Source organism: Mytilus californianus, unplaced genomic scaffold (genome assembly GCF_021869535.1).
Source record: "Mytilus californianus isolate M0D057914Y unplaced genomic scaffold, xbMytCali1.0.p SCAF_13, whole genome shotgun sequence".
In the NCBI taxonomy this organism is placed as follows: domain Eukaryota; kingdom Metazoa; phylum Mollusca; class Bivalvia; order Mytilida; family Mytilidae; genus Mytilus; species Mytilus californianus.
The window spans coordinates 16216226-16239307 of record NW_026262615.1 but is presented as its reverse complement, the minus strand read 5'-3'; the positions used below and the strand labels follow the sequence as shown (position 1 = coordinate 16239307).

General features: G+C 33.2%; 1 protein-coding gene across 1 annotated transcript; it reads left to right on the top strand.

The window, feature by feature from the left end:
* The first annotated feature begins 20118 nt into the window (after positions 1 to 20118).
* LOC127723257 (toll-like receptor 4) lies at positions 20119 to 22799 on the top strand. Its single transcript, XM_052229821.1, has one exon. It carries the CDS (start codon positions 20125 to 20127, stop codon positions 22663 to 22665), a length of 2541 nt encoding a protein of 846 aa, XP_052085781.1. The 5' UTR covers positions 20119 to 20124; the 3' UTR covers positions 22666 to 22799.
* The last annotated feature ends 283 nt before the right edge of the window (positions 22800 to 23082 follow it).

The window sequence follows — 23082 nt, the reverse complement described above, 5'->3', positions numbered from 1 at the left end:
TTGGTAAAATATATGATCATATTGTCAATGATTTTAGATTGCATGGTTTGTTTGTCAGCGGATCAAACCAAAAAGGACCTATAGTATAGCCAAATCCTGACAAGGAATCAGAACTATGCACGCGGGAGATAAATTCCTTGATTCAAAATTATTTCCAAAATTTCAAAACAACAAATTTTAATCAAACAATATCAGTATATTCTCATACCAGTACCGAAGTACTGTCTACTTGGCTGGTGATACCATCGGGGAATAAAAGTCCATCAGCAGAGGTATCGACCCAGTGGTAGAAATAACATAAACGGTACCAATTTACATGCACCAGATGCGCATTTTGACAGTTAATGTCTCTGCAGTGATGCTCGAGGCCAAAATATTTGAATATCAAAAATCTAATACTAATGTTGAAGAGCGGATCAAATCAAAAAGGACATAACGTATAGCCAAATCCGAACAAGGAATCAGAGCCATGCACGAGGGAGATATATTCCTTAAATTAAAATTATATCCATATCCGTATTTTCATGCCAGTACCGAAGTACAGGCTACTGGGTTGGTGATACCCTTGAGGACTAAGTTGTCCTTTGCAATGCCCTGTGATGTTCTAACGTAGTTTTCTTTCCCCCTGTTTTGACTGAATTTCTTTGATGAAATATAGTCTAAATAAATAATAAGGAGGATATTATGATACACGTAGAGTGGATTTTGTGGTTTTACGCAACACACATCTAGATAGTACGACTATCTAGTCAAATGTTCTGTTTTTTTAAACTTTTTTTACTACAATTGTTTTGGTGATCGGTATTTTAAACGAGGATGATTGTTGTTTTTTAATGAGTTTTGCTCCTACAATGTCTTTTTTTTATGGAACAAACCATGAGTTGGTCAGCCAAGAATCTTTATTACTCTAACATGTGTCCCATTTCACAGACACAGTAAATAGTTTGCTAGGATATTCGCGATTACGTATAATGTGTATTTTCAAACCAAACATGTTTAAGTAATCTGCAGCTGTTATATGTTTTTTTCTTTCATACGGAATCCGTACCATTAAACAAGCAACGAATAAACGACATATATATATATATCATGAAGTACAAAATCTCTATCTAAATTTCTGTATTCTTCGAAAACTGTATTTCATTAAAGAGTATAGAGGTAGCATAATGTTACATTTATTATCAACGTTCTATTTTATCACAATCTTTCATTTTGATATGAATATTAAGTGGAGTCATGTTACTGTGACCCTTCCGGAGCACACAAGGCTATCCGAGGGCTCTCGGTTATAAAATTTTACTCATTATTCGGAGTACAAACTTCATGCGCGAAATACCAAATACGGTAATTTGATTGGTTGAATTATGAGTACGATAATCTAAGCTTTATTCTACATGGACCGATCACTGGAGTTAATTTTGGTTGTAGTCCGGCCTTTCCCTTTTCTGAAAATCAGACAATAAATGTATTGTTTTTTGAAGGATTTGAGAGCATCAATTTGTGTAATTTGATGTTCGAAATTAGAATGAACTGACGACACGTCAACAGAGCCAGTAAACGGTTTTTGCGACCGTCAAATGAAAAAAGAATGCCCTCTTATCTTCGAAAAATGCTGTTATCTCAATTCTGATGCACCCGAAAGAATCATTGTTAAATCATACATTAAAAATCATTTACGCGACCTCTGCGCTTGCATCTGCAAATTCAGACAATTAATCGTGGAATTGATATCATGAAATTTTATGGCGTTTATCTCGTTTTATTCATATTAGTGATTAACTGAACATATTTTTTTCAATGTTTAACTATTTATAGTTTATATGCTATTAAATTAACGATGTAATATTTCATGGCATCGATTTCATTTGAAAATGATAGTTTTGATGTACAAATTTTCTATTCTTTTATTTACATAGACATGTATCTTTGACAATATTTGTTTTTCATCAACAAAAAATGAAGGTTTCGATAATTAACTCACAATAAAGATAAGATAGTGTAGATGCATAAATCAATGGGATTCATGTAGAAATAGAATTAAGATATCAGTAATGCTTATATTTATACATTAGACTGGAGAGTAAAAAAATATCTTTTCATAATATAACACAAGTCGGGGGAAAGTATTATAATAGCTATTCTTATAATAAAGTATCAATGATCATACTAAATATCTCCATCACCACAATGATAAACATTCCATTCTTGTATATTCATCAAATATCGTTATTTTAACAAAAAGAGTAGATTCATTTACTTGCAGGTTTTTAGCGAATGTTGTCAGATAACAGTGAAGAATATTACGACGTAGGGGAGTTTATTTTTAAATTACAAGCAGACCACTTAATACATTTCTGTTATGTTCCTTTTGCAGATTGGAATAATGTTTTATAATTCATTAGAGACAGCCAGCCGGCGCTCTTTTTTAGGGAATAAAATATAAACAATGATAAAGCAATACAACATTTGTTGTAGCCTACCACTTAGGATAGATTAAAGATGTTGGTTAGCAATGCCTTTGAGAATTTCTTGTGTATTTATTTATAACAACTAGGGTATCTCTGTAGGAGCCTCAAATGCTTTATGTAAACATAGGATAAACTGTTTATAAACATGCCACATTTTCACCTGAACAGGTACATGGATTTACATTTAATTCAATAAAACGTGTTATTTCTGGTTTATTAGGCTTTTATTAAAAAGGTTGAATGTAAAAGGCGGCGCTGTTGAAAGTTGAGTACATTACAAATTACCTGTCATAAAAATGTTTTTGATATTAAATTTGAAACTAACATCTTGAAAGTGCGTTATTCATCACAGTCTAATCGATTCAGTCGATATAAATATTTAGGTAAGAAACACCCAAGGTGATAGATTATGATACATTGTAAGTCATATTTTGACCAGTGCATCATGACCATCGACTTTGGATTATTAAACTCACTTTGATAAATCTGGAAAGATAAAAAGAAAAAAGACAAAGAAAATAAACGCGCAAAATTTAGAATTTATTCATTTTCAATTTTTGAATGCTGAGCTTGTGACATTAGAGGGCAAGAGTGTCATCAGACGGCTTCGTGCTCCATTTTCAATAAACTGATACAAAAATGGAGCATGAAAATTTGAATGGAAACTGTGTGGGCTAAAAAATTGTCTTGTTGATCGTATTTTGCTGTTCAGAATGTCTGTCTATCCAATATAATTTTCAAGATGATAGACAAAAATCTGGTTACATTGTGATTTAGGGACAACTCGTAAGGAATCAATTGCCGATCTTGTTTTGTTGTTCAAGGTTTCAGTCGATCTATAGTGATTTTTCAAGATTTTACTAGGTAAAACACTAAAATGATCAAATATCTTCATTTAAGGACAATACCTCAAATAATAATAATATCTTTATTTAAAGAGAGTCACTTCTTTGGATTAAACCAGTTTAAATAAATATCAGATGTCGACTGATGATTTCGTTCATTTTGCTGTTCACAGTTTAAATTCTCCCTATCTACTTTAACCCATTCCTTTAAATGTAAAATATGTAAAACTAGAGGCTACAAGAGGCGGTATCGCTGACCTGGCGTTTCTGCATAATATTAAAACATGTACAACGCAACTGTATATTTGTGTTGAATAGAATCTGTGGACCCAAATCTTATCGTGCTGATAAATTTTGCTTTTAAAGTTTCCCTTTCTATTGCAGTTTTCTTCAAAAAACGAAAAAAATTGATAACAATCTCTTTAAATGACAATGATTTCAATATAGTGTTTAAAGTAATAGTTAGGAACGTCAAACAATAGTAAAATCGTTGCTTAAGGAGTCATCTAACGATTTTGACTACGAAATTTAAAAGTAGACCTTGTCTAGCTTATCATGTTTACTCTTTAAAGTTTCTCTCTATCTAAAGACAAAAGTCGGTTCAAATTCTCATTTTTGGATTATGCAATAACTCAAATAAGGAGTCGTCTGGCAATATTGGTCAAATGGACAGTAAGTGAATATTGACATTCTAAACATTTTTGTTTCTCCTCTAGATTTTCAAAAATCTATAGAAGACAATATTTGCGTTTAATGCCTATGTTTTATTTTTTAGACACATCGGCCATGTTGGTAAGCAGCCGGCCTATTTGTAAACGGTGTTAAACTAAATACCCTATATATGATTGTGGCCAGGTTTGGTTGCAATTGGCATAGTAGTTTCAGAGAAGATTTTTGTAAAAGTAAACAGACGACGGCGGCCGAAGAGAATAGCCCTTTCAGCAAGGTGGGCTTTAAAGATATGCTATGATTTCTATGTGTCCTAAGCGTATTCATTGAATGATCTTCACCAGTAATGCTCGAAACCAAAGTTTGGAAAGCCCAACAAAATATTGGAGAGCAAACTTATCTAATACTCTTTACAACATAAAGTCTTTCTTTAAGTTAACTTTGATGGTTATGTATACAGGAAGCCAGCTAAATCTTCGAAGTAGTTTTTATTTATCTGATAATTAGGACATGTTTCTTATCTATTTGCCTATAGTACAGAAAAAAGGAAGACTGATAGTCATAAAAAGCATTGTGGTTATAAAACTTAACATTTTCTGGTGAGACAGTTTGGGATAATTCTTGACTGAAAGCATTGTTTATATAGTTTTGAGTTCTAAACCTCTAGTTAAAAAAAACCAAAACAACAAAAACGTTTCAGAAATGAATTTTAATATAGCACATGTCATCATACTGATATTTTATTTTAGGTCAATATAATGTTTCACCAAAGAATGCTTGTAAGTACTGAAAGTAGACTAAAAGAACGTAAAATGCATGCGGATGTATAAGTTATAAACAATGATTGATTTCTACCAAAAAAGCTGCAGCACCATATGTGTTTTGCAGTTTCAATTACACCCAAAGGTGTTGATAATTCAGAATTCGACATTTTTATCAATTGATCTTTGATAGTGAAAACGCAGGACCAAAAAAGGCTACCATTGTCGCCTATGTAAATAATTACTTCATTGTAACAAAAAGCGAAATAACGATTTCTGGCGCATCACTGTTTTTTTCGAGATATTTTAGAAATTGGATAGGTAAATTAATAAGGTACTAAGTGATAAACTGTATCAGAAGAAAATTGCTGATCGCCATGAAACTATAGTCTATATCAATTTTTTACTGTTTTTTAATTCTTCTGCCTAAGGGGTAGGGTTCATTAACCTACTGTAAGAACGAGAATTCTGTCAAGGACTCTGTCTTTAATCATTTCTCCTCATCCTCGATAACACTGCATGTATTTATGCATATCTACAAAAAAAAGGGGGGAGGGGGGCTTATTTTTGCTGACTTTAGCGAAATTTTGTATTTTTTATGGCCAAAATGTGCCAAAATGCCCCTAAAATATTAAAATTGGGTAAAAAATCAAAGGCTATACATGTTTCTCCATAGTATCGTCGAATTGAATATTCTACACACGATTCATATAAAACACATAACAGTAATGACAAATTCTTAGTTTCAGCATTTTTATAGTCTATTTCATAAAATATTTTGACTCTTATGCAACGGTGTTCATATATTCGTGATAAAGACATATAAGTTGGACACAGTTATCAAATCATCAGCCAAAAGTCTAAAATAGGCCTACATCGATCTTCATTAATCAAACACCTCGTTTTAAACATAGCCAAACAGTCAAAACTAGATATCATTGAGATGGGAGCCATCTCTGTGCGCCCCGCTGTGAATAATGTGTGGTAAACAATGTGTATCTTTATCATTTGACATGGGGTGTCAAATGAAACCAAAGTTTTTGACCTTGACCTTTGACCAAGGAAGTTGTACATTAATTATGACACACCCTCTTGTGTTGGTTTATATACATATCAAGTATGAACTTTGAAATCATAACGGTTCTCAAGATATAGAGCGGACACGATCTTAACCATAGGACATGACGTTGTCAACTAAAACCAAAGTTTTTGACCTTGACCTTTGACCTAGGAAATTGTACATACATTATGACACACCCTTTGGTGTTGGTTAATATACATATCAAGTATAAACTTTGAAATCATAACGGTTCTCAAGATATAGAGCGGACACGATCTTTACCATAGGACATGGGGTTGTCACCTAAAACCAAAGTTTTTGACCTTGACCTTTGACCTAGGAAGTTGTACATACATTATGACACACCCTCTGGTGTTGGTTAATATACATGTCAAGTATAAACTTTGAAATCATAACGGTTCTCTAGATATAGAGCGGACACGATTTGTTACGGACGGACGGACGGACAGACTGATCACTATAGGATGTCCGCCATTCGGCGGAGCCCTAATAAGCTGGTCAATGGCCCCAAGTCTGTAAAAAGTAACGTTTTCTGAAAAGGGGGTACCTGTAAAGAAAGTCATTTCAAATGGTGAACAATTGTATCTTTAATCCAAAAATTTGAACTTAAGCAGCAGGGCTATATAGTAATCGACTAATGTAAAGGTTGTCCGATTTTATTTCAATACATGTCAGTATAGGTTAAAAGGAAGTAAATAAAGATGACTGGCGCCACCTAGATTTCACATCCACGATAATAGGTAGAAGTAAATTTATTTTCTGCTGCCCTGGTAATTAGAAATCAAAATTGAAATAGTGAGAAATGAGTGTTGGTCATTGATGTAGAAATAGCGAGAAATTTAGAGGAAAATCCCTGTGACGAGCAACATTTTCTGTGCCAAATTTAGCAAGGGGTGTTCTTTGTAACCTTCTGTATTCACCATAAATGAAAATACTACGTTCATTTTAACCTGTGACGTCACTGCAAAGAAGCACACATCGTACCACCAGAGAAATGTACATACCGTATGAACAAGCCAAAGAAAGACCCCCTTTCCAATCAAGGAAAGGGAATATAGTTCTGTGTGTCATTCATTTATGGCACAAAAAATATCATTAGAAATTCTAATACCAAGTTCTAAAAATGATAACGAAGAACTTATTGTTTGACAAGTCAAGAGTAAGTTTATGTGGATATATTTCATTCGTTTTTCCTAGCTATCAAACATAAAATATGCAATATCTTATTTAGGTGTTTACGACATGGGATCATTCATATTAGATAAAAAGATCAGTGCATAGTTTTTACAGACATTTTAACAGAAACTTGACATTTATTACCCATTGGCATATAAATTTTAACCCATTGATATATTGCATCCGTGAAATTGCACCCCATTTATATATTTGACATTCCAAAAAAGTGACCCATACAAGCGGCGCGTCCGTGTATGCATTTTACGTCACAGTACCCAAATTGCACCCATTTAGCAAAATTAGCAGCTGAAATCTTTTATTAGAGACGAAACAAGTTATATTTTTATGATTTGACATTATGCTCGTCTATCAACATAGCTAAATATATTTAAATATACACAAAACGTTTTCAGTATATATCAACATATAATACAGTATTCACTGGAAAAAGTAAAATCTACGGAAACGTTGCTATGCGACGTCCACAAAAAGCCAACTTTTGAAAATGAGCAATTAAAAAGATATAAGAAGATGTGGTATGAGTGCCAATGAGACAACTCTCCATCAAAGTCAAAATTTATAAAAGTAAACCATTATAGGTCAAAGTACGGTCTTCAACACGGAGCCTTGGGTCACACCGAACAGGAAGCTATAAAGGGCCCCAAAAATTACTAGTGTAAAACCATTCAAACGGGAAAACCAACGGTCTAATCTATATTAAAAACGAGAAACGAGAAATACTTATGAACCACATCAACAAACGACAACTACTGAACATCAGATTCCTGACTTAGGACGGTATCTGGATGATTCGTTCCAACTCCGATTCGTACCAACCAATTCGTCCCAAGTTGCTTGGTCAGTTCGTTCCAACTTTTTCAAGAACAGTATTAAACAATATTAACCATTTAAATAGCCTTATTATTTTAATTTTTAATGCTGTATTTATATAAAATGTATAGAGATAGTTATCTAAAAAAATTCTATGGTTTATTAATTTGGAAGAAACAAATGCAAACAAATGCAGCGGGTTTAAACGTTTTAATGGTACCAAACCTTCACCCTTTTTCTGAAACAATAGTGTAACATCACAACATAGAAAGACACACTATAAAATATCAACTGAAATAGCTTAACTCAATCAAAGGACATATTAACACAAGTGAACATACACTGAACAAATAAATTTGACCTATGATACAATGTAAATACAAAATAAACTAAGGGAAGAATAATAAAAGTAACATGTTATATAGGTATGAAATGATAAACAATTTAAGAAAAACAAATATGCTCGAACAAAAATATCAGCCATTTGCAATAACTTTAAACACAGGTAAATGAAAATAGTTTTGTTGTTAGGTATACGTGTACAGTTCCAATAGAGAAAGGAAATATTTTTACAAAATAAATAATTTTGATGTTCATAGTACGAAGTGAAAATTTATAGTAATACCAAACAATTATCAAAGCTGGTATATAGACCAGATATAACCCTGAATAACATTAAATAACGAAAAAGCATTACAATTAGTATCAACAGGGAAATATGTTACAGGCATCCATTTCTTACAAAAAAAATGAATAGTAAGCATGGACTATTGTCAAATTGTTCGAAAAATTTAAAGAAATAAAACAAAACATCCGCTATTCGATTTTACGGATCTGAATTTAAGCATGGATGCAATTTGGATCAATTTGGGTACTCCTCATTACAGAATCATGGATCGTTTGGAGTTTGGTTCAAACCAATTTTTCTATGATTCAATATGAAAATATATAGTAAATAAGGATACATCTACAAAATAAACACAGAATGGACATTTTTGTCTGGATCATAAATAAACGTACGTGAAAAACTGTCAAAAAAGGACAAATTTGGATACCCTGACGTTATATAGGAAGAGACGCCTCCGTGACATTTGTTAGAAGATATAGGAAGTTGTGGTATGAGTGCCAAGATACATTAAAAAAATAATTGCACTATACCCTTAAGGAAATTTAGTTATTAAATGCAATTCACTTAACAGTAAAACAGACAACCTAAAATTTGAAAGACATAATTAATCTGCATCAGAATACAAATTACTTGTCGGTATTCTTTATCTTTGAAACTTACTTACATAAAGTGAAAGCTAATTGGTTCTAGCGTATCTTTAGAACACGAAAATAGCACATTATAAATGTGGAACTGACTTAGGTATAGACATATGGTAATCCCTGGAGCTCTCTCGTTCCGACGGTTAAACATTTGCTAAAGTTGGGAGTCCTTTTGACTGTTCGGGATGTAAAAGTACACAACCACGTCTGTTTGGAATGGGTAAGTTCATGTAGAGAGAGTTCCACGCTATCTGCACGTTAAAAACACTTGTAATAATGAGGGGTCTGCAAGTGGCTTTTTGCAAATTTTCTGCACCTATCCAACATATCATAATTTCTCTATGGCAGTTCAAATTTCAAGGCCTTCATCCCTGTCGACGTACCTTTAAGAATTAACTACTGCTAAATTGTTTTTTCGCCCTAAATACGGATGACATATTTGCCACTGGAAAAGTATATAAATTTGGTGCATCCGAAGGAACTATCAATTCGAACAATTTGAATATTTGAGGAGCTATGTGACCCAAAAGGGACATAAATTTTTTTATACATATCCACCTAAGGTCAACATTGCCAGAGTTTCTTAATAATTTACAAATTTATCAACGGAGAATTTAAATTGGTATGTTATAAGTCATGTCAGAACCAAAGCACTGACTACTGAGCTGGTATTAGCCTCGGCGACTAGCAGTTCACCAACAGCGGTATCGGATCAATGATTGAAAAGGAAAATACCACTCTTTATATTTAGTGAGTTCGAAACGCTTTTCTTGATTTACCTTCACAACGACGCTCAAATATAAACATTTGAAAGCCTATTAAGGATGCATGCATACTTGAATACCTGAGGATCTGTATGAGCACGAAGGAACCAAAAGACCATATGAGCACGAAAAAGACTATATGAGCACGAAGGAACCAAAATACTATATGAGCACGAAGGAACCAAAAGACTATATGAGCACGAAGGAACCAAAATACTATATGAGCACGAAGGAACCAAAAACTATATGAGCACGAAGGAACCAAAAGACTATATGATCACGAAGGAACCAAAATAATAGCCAAATTCACCTTTGGATGTCCAATTAATGACTTTTGTTTGAAACCTTTCTTACTTAACGTCGTAAGTAGATGTTATTGTTTATGTTGCAATGCTTTTGTCCCTTGCAATAGTGTTGATGACAGATCATTGGTAGTCTCTGTTAAATTTATATGCAACTTTTAAAAAATGGGGTGAATTTGCAATGCGGTAAAGACACTTGTCTATTGTTAAAACAATATGCTGGCCTAATGATGTCATTTCTAGTACCATCATTATTGTTTTGTTGGGTTTGTGGCTGGTTATAAATCATATCTCTTTTATTTACACATAATAAAAATTGTTGGGCGTCCGTTTGGCTGTTCGGGATGTATAAATACTCAGCCTCGTTTGGTCGGAATGGTTACGTTAAATCCATGCCTCGTGTAGGGAGAGCTCCACGCTATTTGCCCGTTTTTTTAAGAACACTTACAATATCTCTCTGAGGGATCTTTAGGCGGCCTTTTTGTCCTTTTTGGTTTATAAGCTTTTCATTTTTTATATATGTTTTGGATTTTTAAAACATTGGCCTTGAGCATCACTGAAGAGACACTTGAGCTGCGTCGGATAGAAATCGACCTAATGCAAATGAATGTCAATACATCTGTTAACTTATTTCGGGTCAAACAAATTTCTATGCAAAGTCTATAACTGTTTAAAAATTGAGTTGATATAAGAACCCTACAAAACCGACCCAAATTCATCTTTTATTTCGTATTTGAATTTTCTAAAATCAATCAAAGTCTTACACATGTACATGTATACGTGCACTTGCATAAGGTCGATTTCTATCCGACGAGGCTCACTTATTGTCGAAATGCGGCATCTGGTGCAGTAAAATTGGTACCATTAATGTTATTCCAGTACTAGTATTATTGCTATGTTGGAATTGCGTCTGGTTGACCTATACATGTATATCATATCTCTTTTATTAACACATAATACAAATTTTTTATGCATCGTTTAATGCTATGAGCACTCCGTAAACTGAAGGGTTGTTTAGTTAAAGATCAAAATAGCTATAACGGAAAATGTTTCGATTTAAATGTCATAAGACTACGAAAAGGCATAACCATCATGGATCGTTTGGTTAAAGAAGTATGTGGTCATTTATCAGAAACCTTTAAAGGTACAGGAAAAAATAAAAAGAGGAACATATTTTTGTGTTTTGATCGATATAATTTATGACAACTCATGCTGGCCCTGGTTTTAGATGTAACTTGTAATAAACAAAGACAATTTCATATATAGAAATATCCATAATAAAACATGATTTCTTTTTAATTCAAAAATGTAACCACTGATATATAGCATTATATATATACATGGATACATGTGGCCATAATTCAGAATCCATAACAGATCTAGAAAAAAATGAAAATATTTAGAAAGGTTTTGAGTATCAAGAAGCAACTGGTCATACTCTTATATCGATGAATAGATCGTTACAAAGGGGTACTTAAGTGGTCAGATACAAAACAAAAATATAGTGATCCTTGGCTTTGGGAGACATGCGAGGTAAATTTATCTACACACAAATCGTTAGCCATTGAGAATTTAACTTGTCATCCTCATGACATATAAACCTACACACCCAACCTCAATGTTTTACTGGAAGTACCATTTTTATTTATAAAAATCTCCTAGCAACTTTACGTTTATATTGTGGACACTATATGATCTGTCTCACGATGAAATTTTCAACCACAGGCGACAAAAGTACCTAGCAACTATATATTTTTTGTGATCGACATTGTAGATACTACATTTACGACAATGTTTAACTGAAAAGGGCAAACAGGACAAGTCCTGGACTTTAAATTGCCAATTATACCGGAAAGGCGTAGTGAATAATGTTGTGATTACACGGGAAGGTTAATTAATAACAGGATTTCCGTTTTTGATACAATTTAAAATATACATAGAAACAATGGCAAACACTTTTAAAAATAGAAATAGTAAACTCATGCCTTTTATCAGACACATTGTACAGGAAACATTATCAGGGAATTATTAAATGTAAATCCATTTTGAATATACAAACCATGAGAAAACACGAAAATCACATGAACTGAAAAAGGAAACGAGACCGTGTTTGTCTCCTGCTATGCATGTAGTACCCGTGATGTGAATAAAACGCAAACAAATATTGTTTATATTTGTAGCTCGGCTGATCCAAAGAGCCAGATGTGCGTACTTTCGTCACTTGCCGCTTGGCGTCCACCGTTTGTCCATCTTTCTGAAGAAAAAAAAAAAAAAACTGTTTTTAAAAATCTCTTCTGAAACCACCAAGCATATGAAAGAAAAATTGGTCACACTTATCGATAGGGTGTTAAGTTGCAGTTTGGTATACGTGTTCTTGCTAATCAACTTACATAGCCACCGTTATTTAAAGCAACATAAAGATAAAATGATAGTCTAATATCTTGAAAACTACATTTAGTTGAGAAAAACTAACAACGCTTAAAATCCAAAGAAGGTCAAGATCTAATTAGTTCATTCTTATTACACCAAACTTATCAGACGACTCTATAAAGGAGTCATCGCCTTCTCATGACGATTTGTGACCAATTTTAGCGATTAGGTATATAAACGTGAAAACATTATGCATATACAGCAACTGTAAACAGGAAAATATATAAGCAGCAAAAGATCTTTTAAAATACCAATAAAACTGATACACTAAATTCTTTCTTTTATCAATCCCCACAATAACGTAAAGTTTGGACGAAATTTAAATCTATTTAGGAATACTGAAGTTAGTTCGCGATTTGTGAAAAATTAACTTAAATGAACAGTTAAAGTTTCGAACCCCTCCCCCCTCCCCAGAAAAGAAAAAACCAACAAGGGGTCTTCTTCCTTTCATAAATGCCCACAATAATGTAAAGTTGGGATGTAATCGAATCAGTAATACTGGAGTTGGCGCGTGATTTGTGTAAAAATGGCATTAAATCTAAGTAAAAGTTTCGTAAATCTGAAATGACAAAGCCAAAAAATAAAAATGGAAACGAAGCTTTCTTCCTTCAGTTCTAATGTTGTGTTAAAGTTATACGAGAATTGGTTAAAGCGGATTTGAGTTATCATACGAAATGTTGACGGACGGACATTGGTATACCATAATACGTCCCATCTTCGGTGAGCGTATAAATACTGTAGCAACTAGGAAATAAAAAGATTCAAAATTACATCGTGTGAATACGATTCTGTAAAAGATTTATACAATTCTGTGAAGCAATTCAGTAGCTGATAAGTAAGTGGAACAGAAAGACGGACGGACGGACGGACACCATCATTGTATAACACCGCCCGCTTCAAAAAGCATTGGTAATATTAAGGGAAAATCTGAGAGTAACAAAATGAAAAACCACATCTATCAAAATTTGCAGACAATTCCTTATCGGAGTTATTGCCCTTTAATGATGATATCTAAGAAAATTGTAGCCTTTTGATTGATTGATTGATTGTTGGTTGCTTAACGTCCAGTGGCAAATATTTCATGCATATTCAGGACGAGAACAAATTAACAATAAATACAATAGGTAGGTTCTGTAATAGGGGCGTCCGGGATTAAGGTCGGAGAAATTTAGACTGCCACGGGAAATGAGGGTATTTTGGATAGGGACAGAAATTTAGCCTTGCAACAGGTCACCTACGGACCCCTCAAAGAGTTGTTGCAAGGGTTCTTAACGTGCAAAGAGCGTGGCACTCTCTTTACACGAGGCATCGGATTTAACGTCCCCATTCTGACCGGACGTGGCTGCAAATTTGTACATCCCGCACAGCCAAACGGACGCCCCACTTTAGCAAGGGTTTTACTGCCGGTCGGAGGAAGACCAATGGTGACCATACTTCTATTCCCCAGTCACCCTTGGGGACTGTAGCCTTTTGAGTATCATCTGGAAACAATAACTGGGAGAGAGAAAGAATATACAGCAAATTTTACGAAGAAGCAAATGTATATCAAACCTTAATAAAATTTAAAAGCAATTTCACAAATCATTTAATTGGTTGTTAATATCAATATATTATCTTTATTCGGTCCATTTTGGACTAGAAACTCCTTGTAAATGTATTTTCAATCTTTTCAATCCTTGTTTTTCCAAAGAAATGTATTCAATCCTTGTTTTTAAAAGAAATGTATTCAATCCTTGTTTTTTAATAGATGAAAATTAAGAAAAATGTTGGCCTTGTTTTCCTTTTTTCCTCTATACTATATTTAACCTTTTTTTACCTAACTTCCATTATCAGAAAGTATTTGTAAATAAAATGTATATATTGGTCTGGCGTCCAAAATTTAAAGCCTGGTATCAATGATGAGTGTATCATCATACCATATCTTCTTTTTTTTTTTTACATGAATTTAAAAAAAAAAAAAACTAATGTACTTCAATTGGTTGTAGCTTGTGATAAAAAGAACGTAAATAAACTGTTTTTTTTGGTGTAATTGACCATCACCTCATTAAAAAAAATCAATTAAAAATATTTCTATACAAACAGTACTTTCATGGTCATTCACAGAGGAAAGATTGAAATGAATTATGTAAACAGTCTTGTACCTTGGGGTTTTCCTTGGAAATATAAACGTATATACCTCGATGGAGGTGGGATCGATTTCCTATCTTTGTCTGCAAATTTACCGATAGGGTTCTATTCCCGATTGAAACAGGTCTGAGTTTGCTTGCCTGATGATGCGTGCATAACAGAAGACGCTTATCTTGTTGACACATCAAGTCTAGTTAAGGTTGTAGACCATTAGTTGCCAAAAGGTTTTATTTTCTCTTGGTTTGTATCTTCAAAAAAGGTTTTAATCTTAAGGGATAGCCAATTCCTTTCGCTAAGCACTCAGCACTAGTAATAACAGCTAGCACTGTCTAAATCAGAGTTAAAAAATATGTCCGAATATAGTCATCCTGCAAACTTTACAGTTCTAGAACAGAAATCGTTTTCTTAAGATTCGTGGTTTTTTTTACCGAAAATTAAGCACTGGGAATCAATTTTGATTTCCATCATACCTAAATATAAATTGTTGTTGAAATCCTAGCACATGATGATGAAATCATAATTTGTTAAATTTTAAATAAAAACTAAGTATAAACCACATTTCCCCCTTTTTCACAGACCGCTAATTTGAAGTCCATGGAGTCAATTTGAAATAACAAATTATAGCTAATTATCATGTTCCATTGAAATCCTAACTCAAAAAGATATTTTTCAAAATTTAAGTTTTTTAACAAAATAAAGAATGAGTTGTTACCAAAATTCACACCTTTTTCAACACACAATCGACAAAGAATTTTCTCAAATAGATATACATACTTTACAAAAAATAATTGAAATCAGATTTACGTATAATACGACAGACGTACAGTAATTGCTATTGGGCACCAAGGACTAGTCGAGACTTTTGCTGTAGCAATTACGATTCATTACATAATGATTTGAATGCTTTCTATGATTTTAGCTTTGCAAAATAAGCGACACAAAAGCGGCTTTCCACGATTACCTAAAAAATTGTACCAGATCTTTCACAATTATAAATACAAAAATTATACAAATATTTGAATTTCCCCCATTTTCTGTTTAAGCTTCTACAAATAATGTTTCGAGCCATTTGAAACCTTAATATAGGCCGACATTGTTCAGAGAACTATAATTTAGTCATTCATATAATGAAAAAAAAAAATGTTTGTTTACACTTTTTATTTATGTCGTTGAAATGTGAGAGAGCTATCTTTTGTAGTTTTGTAAAAACGGTGATCTTTTAAACTCTGATTTCCTCAGATACTGATCATAATGTTGAACCATTTTGACAGACAGTTTATTTTTTTTCAAAATTTGTCTAGATAATTTAATAAATTAGATTATCTATTGACAATGCACGCGTCTTCTGGGTAAGAATTCCTTAACGGTCCGATACTATTCTTACACGATCATATCGAAAAACTTAATTTTTGGCAATAATTTTTATCTTTATACATGTTATACCGAATGACAGCCGTGTTATTTATTTATTTTCGCAATGCATTGCAAACCCCCAAAATATAGTATAAACCATGCCAGGAAACATTTACAGGGAAGAATTTAAAGCAATACTTATATAATACAAATTTTACGGATATGTAATAGAATGTTAATGATCACAGTATCTGATGCAAGGCAAACACTGACGCAAAGACACCATTGTACACGTATGTAACTTATTAAAACTTAAATAAGGCTTTATTAAAATGATTATTTGTTCAGAATATATTTCATAAATCGGACACGACAATTTTTTGTGGATACCACTTAAATAGAGACCGATGGCGACAGTTCATACTAATGCGGAGTACAATTTCGAACTTACGCCATATCTTTTCAAAGCATGATCTAAATCGCCACGAGTGAAAACAAGCATGGGACGTCTGTTTATGTAGCATCCTAATTATTCAGTTATAAAGTACCTTATAGTTTTTAACAATTCTAAAATTATTATTTAAACTTGCGAATGTTTGCTTCAACTTTTTTTGATTCTATGGCTTCTTATTTCAATAATTTTGAAAGCTGGAATAAAACATTAATCTCTCGCTTCTAAAGAGATCCCAAAAATAAATTATAAATTTAAAAACGCTTCTTTCTAAATTTTGTGACAACGGACAAGTTAAAAACTCCGTACTTTTCTTAGGGGAAGACCATTGATTCTGAGGGGAGGGGGTGGTCAGGCAAATTTGATGAGATCATAATATTTATTCCCAAAATAAAGGTGACCAGATTATTTATTTTCACTCAAATCAGGGCCAGAATAGTTATTTCCTACTCATCCAAAAATTGACACAAAACTGCCTCTCCTCTCTCCCCTCAAAATCAACCTTTTACCCCTATAAAGAATTTAGCTTTTGTGATACAGATCACCTAGATCAAATAACTAGAGCAGTCATAACAAAGTCTAGAATATATATATTCTATTTATATGAAAATATAATAGCCTTACAATCAAGGGAGGATCCAGGGTCCAAGGAAAGGGGGTGTTATTGTCTAAAATGGTAAAATGTCTGGCGAGTATAGGGAATCACATTTTTTGGAGAAGGTTTCATAAACAAAATTCCATTCCAAAATAACCACTGACAATACTTCGGTAAGATAAATTCAATTTTATAAGTTGTATGCGTCTGACAATACAGAAATGAGGAATTGTGGTATGATTGCCAATGAGACAACTATTCACCACAGTTCAAATAAAGTGGATGTAAGCAATTACAGGGAACTGTACCGCCTTCAACAATGAAAAAACCTCATACTGTACAGTCGGTTATAAAAGGCCCCGACATGACAAAATATAAAACAATTCAATTGAAATTAAGAACTAATGGCCTAATTTATAACATTTTTTTCACGAAAAACAAATATGACATACATGAACCAACGACAACAGGCTCCTGACTTGGGACAGGCACATATACAATGTGGCGGGGCTGAACATGTTTGCAGGAACCCAACTCTCCCCTAACCTTGGACAGTGGTATAACAGCACAACATACGAATAAAAAAACCCAGTTGAAAAGGGCGTAACTCATCAGATCAATACAAAAAACCAGTAACAATTGACACAGACCGGATGTCGCAGGGTGTTTATACATCCCCATAAAAAAAAAAAAAACTAAGTACAGATCTGAGAGTACTCCTGCAGAGGAGAAGACAGCTAATTCGAAGCCAATAACAACTAATAAAAAAATCGTGTATCTAAGACAAAAATAGCAATCAGTTCATATCCAACATCCAATGGATTAAGCGTAAAGACGTCATTAACAGTCATAGAAACTATTTTCATGAGTGATAAGGCAAGATTATTTATTTTCACCTAAATGGGGGCCCGAATATTTATTTCCAAAATCTGCCAGCCACCTCCCCCCTCGGAATCAAATCGTTCTCCCCTTATTCAATTCTATACTTCTACATATGCTGAAATTTGTCATTTATGATCTAAGATACTGTATATTTTCCATTTCTCAACATTGCATAAATGTTGATGCCGTTGCAACTTACACACAAATGGGGCTGTATAGACATCTGGAAATATTTTAGTATTAACATGACGATTTGTAAAAGTTTAACATTAACTTTTGAAAGTCGAATTACTATGTATTAAGTCTACAGGCCGAGCATCTATTTCCGACTTTACATTTCCTATTTAGCGGTCTTCTAAAGAGTCATATTAATTTCTGAATTCTCTTTTGATTCTACCAATTATACTAAGACTTATCTTTATGGCATCAATTCAACTTATTTTCTGGCTTTGACACACAATGAAGGTAATATATGTCATTTGCTTATTAGATTGATATAACTCAACTGAACACGTTGACAAAGCGGCCGACTGATGAATATTCAAAACAATAATTAAATGTCTGTTGACATTTTTCACCCAGATTCCATGTCCCTTTCGCGATTATTCCTTCTCTCAAATGCCTTATTTCTGAATTCTAATCCGAATTTTATATTGAAATTTGCTGTTATAAAATTAAAGAATATAATTTTGATAAAGGATTGTATTATCCTCATGTATAGCGGAATCCTTTTCTGTAGTTGGGTGTACTTTTAGACTTTTCAGCTATATAGCTCTTTAATGTTTGTATCATGTTGCTGATTTTCCACTGTTTTGTCCTCCAGCATCATCAGCGATTCATTACTTGTCTCGTGCAGTAAAATTGGTACTGTAATTGTTTTTCAATTGTAACAGTAGTTCTACGCACTAATGTTCATAACGCAAGTACAAGCTTCTTAAATAATGTTTTTCACGATTTTTCCTCCTTTCAATAGTCATATTTATTAACACGAATTTGAATGTTCAATTGAAATGTTTTATTTTTCTCTATGGACCACTGTTCATTATGTAAGTAAATGAATCATAAATTTTTTGTTCATGATTTTTAATACCTTTTATGGTCATATTGCCGAATGATATGTTTAATTGAAATTATTTGATTTTTCTCAGTACTGTTAAGAAACTTCGCTCACAGTCAAGTAAAGGTGATTCAGTATTCATTAAATAGTATTACTTTTAGTAGATTCGTATGACGGGTGATCCATGCATAGCAAGAGGCGCTTACCCTGTTGCCCCTTTTTTATTACATTGATTTGTTTATACAAAATGAATTGATCAGTTTTGAACATTAGTATATTACTGTTGCCCCTGATCAAGGAGGTTATATTAGACTTAAAAGTATCTCCTTGCTTCTACTAAGCACAGATAAAGAACAACCATCTAACATATAAAATATAGACTGATCGAATCTTTATTGACAGAACACCAACTATCTGAGCAGTACTGAACGTGCCGAATTGGATTTATCTGAAAATATACATAAACAGGATAGTACATACTAGTTGAAATTCTGTTCTGTTTTTCTCAGATCGTTTTAAACAGAAAGAACCATTACAAAATTAAATACCTAGTGTATAAATTAAGTTTTTCGTCCCCATGGCATATATTACTATAGCGGTATTTGGTACAACGTAACGGTTTTTAAAGCTCTTAAACTTCGTTTTTCTTTTAGCCTACCAACTGTTTTGACACCAGCACCACTGATGACGAATCTTATGTATACAAAACACTCGTCTAGCGTCAATCTCCGGCGCAGAGTTCATATCCGTTCCGTTCAATACTTCGTAACACTACACTCAATATTAAGTGTAGTATTGCGGAGCATGTACGGAACGGATATGAACTCTGCGCCGGAGATTGGTCTAGCGTACCAAATTACAAGCCTTGTATCTTTGATGAATTTGTTAAAACCTACCAACCAGACTTATGATTTCACACAAAAATTAAATAAAGGGCCAACTCGAATGCTTCGGAAGGATACGTAGTGCCATGAAGCCACAACTGTTTTAATTCTAACAAATAACAATGGTTTAATCTATTAACAGTCATATATAATTTGTTTCAGGAAACACGTATTTCAACATGATCAAAATAATAGTCATCTCTACTTTTGTCTTATGTCTTGGCTGCAAAGGAAAATCTCTGGAAATGAACTCTTGTGAAATGAATATCAAAGCTGAAGAAGTAGATTGCACTCATCAAAACTTGTCAAAGATTCCAAATTGTTTGGAATATACGAAAACACTTATCCTAGCCAGAAACAATATCTATAAAATACCGGATGATTCATTCGTCCATTGTGTACGTCTGAAAGATTTAAACTTAGCACATAACAAGATTGAAAGACTGTTCCCCAGATCATTCAATGGGCTCGAAGGATTGTTAAGTTTGAATTTGGAAAACAATAATATTGGAAAGAACAATTCATTTATGAAAACAAGTTTAACCTATCTTCAAAAGCTAAAGTATCTCAATATCAAGAACAATTCAATTTTATCAGTCCCCGACATAACAGCATTGATATCTTTAAAAACATTGTCAATGAATTTGATAGAAGAATTAGCTATTGGTGAACACTTAAAAGGCCTCAATTCTTTATTGACTTTGGATTTGTCAGGACCCAGGTCAGCTTGTCGATCTCTTATACTGACTTCTGACACTTTTTCCGGTCTTCAGTCACTGCATTCTTTAGATCTATCAAAAAATCGCATACTTAAGATTTGGAAAGGAACGTTTGTTCATTTACGAAACTTACGCTTTTTAGATATATCTTTTAATAAAGATTTAGGCTTTTCCGGTGTGGAAAATGTTACGCACGACTTGCCGATGACAGCAATAGAAATTTTTAAATTTCAGATGGTAATTTCGCCATTATCACATTTCACAATGATTGAAAAGACTCATCTGGAGGAGCTAAAGAAAACAAAAATACGGAAGATTTATGCTGATAGTAACCGAATTAGTTTAGTTGAACTAGGCGTTATTCCAAAATTACCAAAATCTTTAGAAAAGATTTCAATTAATGACAATTTCCTTATGCCGGGAACTTACATCAAAGAAACACAATATTTATCGATTAAAGTTTTAAATGTATCATCATCTATTACACATCGGGTTATTAACGAAGACAACATTTGGCCATGGTGTATAGACGCTATTAAAGGATTTGACTTTGAGTTTTCATTCGATGGAACACGTCCGTCAGAGTATGTTAAACAAAAAATGAAATTAGCAACACAAAATTTAGAATTTTTGAATATTGCAGTTCTTTTGGCCTCCGGTCTACCTAAAACTCTCCGGGAAATGAATGTGAGTGGTGGTGGTCTACAGTTTGAAATTCCAGAAGTGCATTTTAAAGACAATGAACTGGAAAGGGTAGATTTGTCTTTTAATAAATTTCGATCCTGTATAGGGCCGCTAAACAATCTTCTAAAGCTAAACTACTTAGATTTGTCTTCTAATAATTGTCCCGATATTTCAAATGTGTTCTTTTCTGGGACACCGAATATCAAGACGCTGATGTTTCAAAATAATTGTTTAGGGGTTGTTTTTGCAACAAGAGAGGGAGAAGAGGTATTCAGAAGTCTTAAACATTTGGAAACAATAAATCTGTCGGATAATAAAATACATTATTTGCCCAAATTGATATTTAGATCACAAAATGAACTGAAGGAAATCAGTTTGAAGAGAAATTCTATTGAAAAATTTCAGTTAAAATTAAATCATATGAAGAGTCTTTTGTTTCTTGATATTTCAAACAATAACATCCGAAATATAGACCCAGACCAAACGGATGAACTTGAAACCATTGCAAAAGAAAATGGCAAATTTAGACTTGACCTGAGAGGGAACCCCATCCAATGTACATGTAAAAATATAAAATTTTTGAAATGGATAGCATCGACAAAAGTCAATCTGCAAAGCGTATCATCCTACCTCTGTGAATTTGCGAATGAAACGAAAGTTTTGCTGAAAAATCCCACCGAACTTTACAAATCGATGGAAAAAGAATGCTCTTCATCATGGGAGGTAATACTTGTGGTATCTATCACATTTATCATATTTGTCGTTATCTTAGTATGTGGACTTATTTATAGATACCGATGGAAGTTGCGATATCTCTTTTTCATGGCAAAATCTAGGTATAAAAGAACATCAAATGTATTTCCAGACGAGCAAATCTACGACTACGACGCATTCATTTCCTATGAAGACGAAGACCAATATTTTGTACATAACACACTTTTGACTAATATCGAAAGAGATGGCCAATTCAAAGTTTGTGTCCACAAACGGGATTTTATTGCCGGAAATGAAATAGCCGCCAACATAACTGATGCCATCCACCGGAGTCGCAAAACCGTGTGTATAATCACGCAAAATTTTCTTAATTCATACTGGTGCATGTTTGAATTCAATATGGCACGCATGGAGAGTATTTACTCACGTAACGCAGAAAACGTACTCTATTTAATCTTTTTGGAGCAAATCCCCACAAAAAGGTTACCTTTGGTCTTACTGGAGCTGGTTCAGTCGCGATCGTACATGGAATTTCCAAATGACGAATACGGTAACGCTGTATTTTGGAATAACCTGAAGAAAGTGTTATCAGATAGAGAATGAAATTAAGGTATAATGGGAGTAGATTGCAAAATAACTGAATCAAGTCACCAATTTCGATGCAGTAGTGCAATTTCCTTTAAAAACCTTTCATTTATAAAATAATATCATTATTATTAATATTATTTTAATGTACAAATTTATGTGAATTTATCATTTAGTTTACCTTCTATTTACATAATGATGCCTTTTCTCTGTATAATCCACATTTTCACAATCTGTAGCTTGAAATCATAATTTTTATTATATTTTTGAACATATCACAATATACACTACATATTGGCAAAGTATGATTTGTTTTATCCGTTTTCGTTTATATTCCAATACAACCTTAAAAAGTATATAAACAGCCCGACAATACAAGTATTTGAAGGATTATTCGAACATAACAGCCTTATTATATTTCTGAATTAAAGTATA